This window comes from Camellia sinensis, chromosome 3 (assembly GCF_055761805.1).
Source record: "Camellia sinensis isolate YWXY chromosome 3, ASM5576180v1, whole genome shotgun sequence".
Lineage (NCBI taxonomy): Eukaryota > Viridiplantae > Streptophyta > Magnoliopsida > Ericales > Theaceae > Camellia > Camellia sinensis.
This window is the reverse complement of record NC_138963.1, coordinates 200,667,134-200,671,473: the sequence shown is the minus strand read 5'-3', so window position 1 is coordinate 200,671,473 and position 4,340 is coordinate 200,667,134. Positions and strand designations below refer to the sequence as shown.

At 34.1% G+C, this 4,340-nt stretch overlaps 1 protein-coding gene across 1 annotated transcript; it reads right to left on the bottom strand.

The window, feature by feature from the left end:
- Window positions 1-1,987: 1,987 nt before the first annotated feature.
- LOC114300545 (cytochrome P450 81C13-like) lies at window positions 1,988-3,779 on the bottom strand. The gene is made up of 2 exons (XM_028245410.2): window positions 2,856-3,779; window positions 1,988-2,338 (listed from the first exon to the last, which is right to left on the bottom strand). The coding sequence occupies exons 1-2, from the start codon at window positions 3,204-3,206 to the stop codon at window positions 2,201-2,203; spliced, it is 489 nt and encodes a 162-aa protein (XP_028101211.2). The 5' UTR covers window positions 3,207-3,779; the 3' UTR covers window positions 1,988-2,200.
- Between the last annotated feature and the right edge of the window lie 561 nt (window positions 3,780-4,340).

The following is a 4,340-nucleotide window of genomic DNA, read 5'->3' as shown; positions in this document are numbered from 1 at the left end:
CATTGATCTCAGCAACTAACTTTCAAATTGCTGCAATTGCTAACTTCCTGGCTCTCCATTTAACATGTCATCATGCTACGTCCTTAGCACATCTGTCATGCAACATTAGCATGTCTATCGACAGAAATAATAACAATGAAGATAAATGTGGTCAAGGTTATTCTTTGAAAATAGTTTATGATTTCAATGACAGATCATAATCAAACTTGGCTATAATTAATATGTTACAATCGACAGAAAAATAAAATGTGGTGCAAACAGAGGCATAACAAAGTTTTGATCATCAGAAGAATTGGCTCTCTTTCGCCAAACCTCATCAATCAAATCTTGCAAACACTCATCTCTCTTCTTCTGCAAATCACCATACTCTTCTTCAACCTCTCCTAATCAATCCATCTCAAAATCAGAACATAATCGCACAAATTTGACGGCGAACGCACAAGAAACTTCTCCATCAATCATTCAACAAATCACTTCCCCAACAAAAATATATAAATTAATATAAAATAAAAAAATAAAAAAGAAGACAATTGCAATAAATAAAATCCATTAACAAATGCCCAATCTCATAATATTATAAAATCTAGGGTAAATTATACAAATAGTCCATGTACTTTACCCGATGTGTCAATTTGGTCCCTGTAGTTTCAATTTGCTTGATTTTGCCCCTTAATTTAGCGGATGATATCATTTTAGTTCAATAAATAACGGTTATTAAATTAATTTAACGGAAGGTCAAAAAATGTGTCAATTTGGTTCATGTATTTTACACGATATGTCAATTTGGTCCCTGTAGTTTTAATTTTCTCGATTTTGACAGGGACTAAATTGACACATCGTGAAAAATACAGGAACCAAATTGACACATTATTTGACTTTCCGTTAATTTAACTTAACAATCGTTATTAATTGGACTAAAATAACACAATCCGTTAAATTAAGGGGTAAAATCGAGCAAATTGAAACTATAGAGACCAAATTGACACATCGTGTAAAGTACATGACTATTTACATAATTTTTCCTAAAATCTACGATTTATCTAATTTGTAATAATATAATCTGATCTGATTTACATACTTTTACTTTAACTTTTACTTGTGTGTGTATATATATATATATATATATGGGGGATTGAGAGCTTCTATATTCCATGATTGTAATGGAGGTTCTCTGCGTTAACTTTGTTTGGAAAGTAAGGTTGATTTTTTCATTTTTTTTTTTTTTGAGTTTTTTAATTAAGGGCTAAAAACCACTTTTGGATTAGATTTTTTGATTTTTTAAACTTTTGTGATAGAAAAAATAAAATAATTATGATTTAAATGGGACATTTTGTTTTATTAACTTTTTGTCTATTTTGTCTTTTTGTGACTATTTTAACCAAAAAAACCTTTCAACCCAATATGCCAAATGAGGGCTATAACATCTCTGGGTTGTGATATTAATATTTTAAATTTAAAAAGAATCATTACAAACCCTTAAATAATGTAATGGAGATATTCCTTTATAACTTTAGAATGGAAAAAGTCATAATTCACGCAAGGCAACAATATAGACCAAAAAAAAAAAAATTATATTAACTTGGTTTAAACTTCTTGCACTTTAATTTTTATCTTTTAATTTCTCATAAAATAAAATAAGTCTAAAATTTTAAGTATGATGTGTGGCTGTCATTATCTATTATACCTATTTCGTGGGATAAATTCCAAAAACTTTGAAATGTTATTTATAACATTACAATAAAATACAATACGATAATCACATAATGATATATATATATATATATATATCAAATCCAATAATCCTATAGTAAAATCACATCCAAATCCAATACGATATGTACGTCTGAATTTTTTCGTAGTTTTCTTCCTTGGTGCTTATTGCCTTATTTTCAATTTGTTTGGTGTAAGTTTTGGATTATTTGGACTCTTGTAAGTGCCGATTGGCTTTCTAATGACATATTTCTTCTGATAAAAAAAAAAGAAAAAAGAAAAAGATGGGATTCGAATTATGGAAAATTTGATTCGTTGACTAGCCTAATCATAACTAGCTAAAAATATAGATCCATTAGCACACTTCAATTTTGAAATTGAGACAGGAGTTCAAGTGCATTTTTTCTTGGAATGCACACAACCTCTAAAGCTCCAGCCTTACGGTTTTGACCACTTGCGTTTTTGGAAAATGATAAAAAAACGTGGCTTTTTATGGCCCTTCCCAAAACAGGACTTGGTTGTCAATCTCTGCTCTGGCCTTCTGGAACGTCGACGGATGATTTAAAAGAAACGACACTGCCCGTTCCATCGTGACTATTGATGTTCCTGTTGCTCCCAAAAACATCACCTAATACACATGTTAAACATGTCTTAACAACATTAAAAATTAAGAAGTCATTCAACTTAAGCCTCTCCCAATCTCATTACCCGAATTAAAAAGAAACATATATAATTATGTGATGTAATAGCCATTTTGTCAAGCCCCATGAAAATGATGGATATGTATTATTAACAGTTTAGTCAATAGAATAGACTTTTTCAATTAGCACAACTTAGAAATTTCATACCTTACAAACAAACCAAAAAAAATAATGTAAAGATAAGAATAAGATATTTTTTTCTCTTAAAAGTAAAAATGTTATTATTTAGTGGTTGTATTTGTGGTGGTGGTGGTGATGATGGCGGTCGCGGGGTATTAGTAATACTATAGTACCAAAAAAACATTTATTTTTAAAAATCATAAATTGATAAAGATCGATCGTAATAGAGAGCATTCATCAGTCATAATTGTATTGAAGATGCATACATTGATGATAAATAATGAAGTAAAACAACTAGGAAAAGGAAAATCATATAACACTTACCAGTATTAAACTCTTGATGAGATCATCTGTATAAAAATCAAGTTCCGATTCTTGGAGGCATAACAGAGTTCCGATCAATGTTTTCTTATCGCCTCCCTTATCGGCTCTCTTTTGCCGAACTTGATCAATCAAACCCTGCAAAAACTCATCTCTCTTCTTTTGCAAAATCACCATACTCTGCTTCACCCCTCCGTAATCAATCCATCTCAACATCGGAACATAATCGCACAAATTCGACGGCGAACTCCTAAGAAACTTCTCCTTCAATCCTTCAACAAATCGCTTCCCCAATTCCATCCTTGCATCCTCATCCCTCACGCATCGATCACCAGCAACAAGCCTCGTCATCATATTGAATGTCAATAGAGTGAACTAGTACTCCAAATCCACCTCTCAATTCCCAATCTTCATCAAGTGAGAGAGAATGTTACAAATTTCTTGTTCGCGGACGATCGAGGACCTCTGGAGGCTTTTGGAAGAGAAGAGTTCGATGACGGTGCGGCGGCGGAGGCTCCGCCACAGGTCGCCGTACGGAGCCCACACGACGGCGGTGTAATTGTAGGTTAAGTAATTGCCGGCGATCGATCGAGGGCGGTTCGCGAATACGACGTCGTTCTTGGTGAAGCATTCTTCGACGGCGGAGAGAGAGGAGACGACGAGGGTAGGCCGAGAGCCGAATCAGTGAAACAAAATAGGGCCGTGCTTGGATGATAAGTGATTTAATGCTTCCTGGGGTGAGTTTTTGATGAGGTGGAGGTGGCTGATTATGGGGAGAGCGAAGGGGCTTGGTGGTAATTTGGAATTGCGATGGAAGAAGTGTTTGAATATGACGAGTGAGAAGAGTAGCAGAGCCAAGTAATAGGGCAAGTTTTCCATGGCATAGGGAAGCAAGTTGAGTGATAAATTTGGAAAGTTTGGTTGTGATCCAGGAATTAATTTGAATGTGAAGTTAGACACGGCATCAAAGACACCCTTATTATAGCTGAGCTTGGATCGTCGGCCGCACTTTTCTGCAGCCTTCCTTGCTGCACATCCAAAATGACGTCGTTTTGGTGTTTTTATTTTTTACTTTTCTTCTTCTTCTTACTTTTTCTTTTCAGCCTGTTTGATTGATTGGTTTCTTCAAAATCTTTGGTTCTTAACAAAGAGTGTTTCCACTGAATATATGGATCTTCATATCAAGCTTCAAGCTAGCTTACAACATGCTTCGTCACCCGGATGACACATTTAACTATGATCTAGCACTTAGAAGGAAAAAAGAAGGAAGAAAGAAAATATTTAGAAGGAAAAAATTAGAAGCAGAGGCAAGAGTGTAGAGAGAAGAATGAAGGAAGAGGCATCACTGAAAAATTATTAGAAGGAAAGGTCAACCAAATTAATACCTGTGCAACTCGATCGAACTCATGAACAACCAGATTAGACGGAAAATTATTTCATTTGGTTTGAGATTTTATTAGATATGTGGGTCTTTATGTGATTTGTTGC

Bases quoted from the DNA above. Each gene is read 5' to 3' on its own strand.
- LOC114300545 (XM_028245410.2), bottom strand. From the start codon at position 3,206: ATGATGACGAGGCTTGTTGCTGGTGATCGATGCGTGAGGGATGAGGAT. The intron at 2,339-2,855 runs GTAAGTGTTATA...CATGTGTATTAG, and splicing joins TCATCAAGAGTTTAATACTG to GTGATGTTTTTGGGAGCAAC.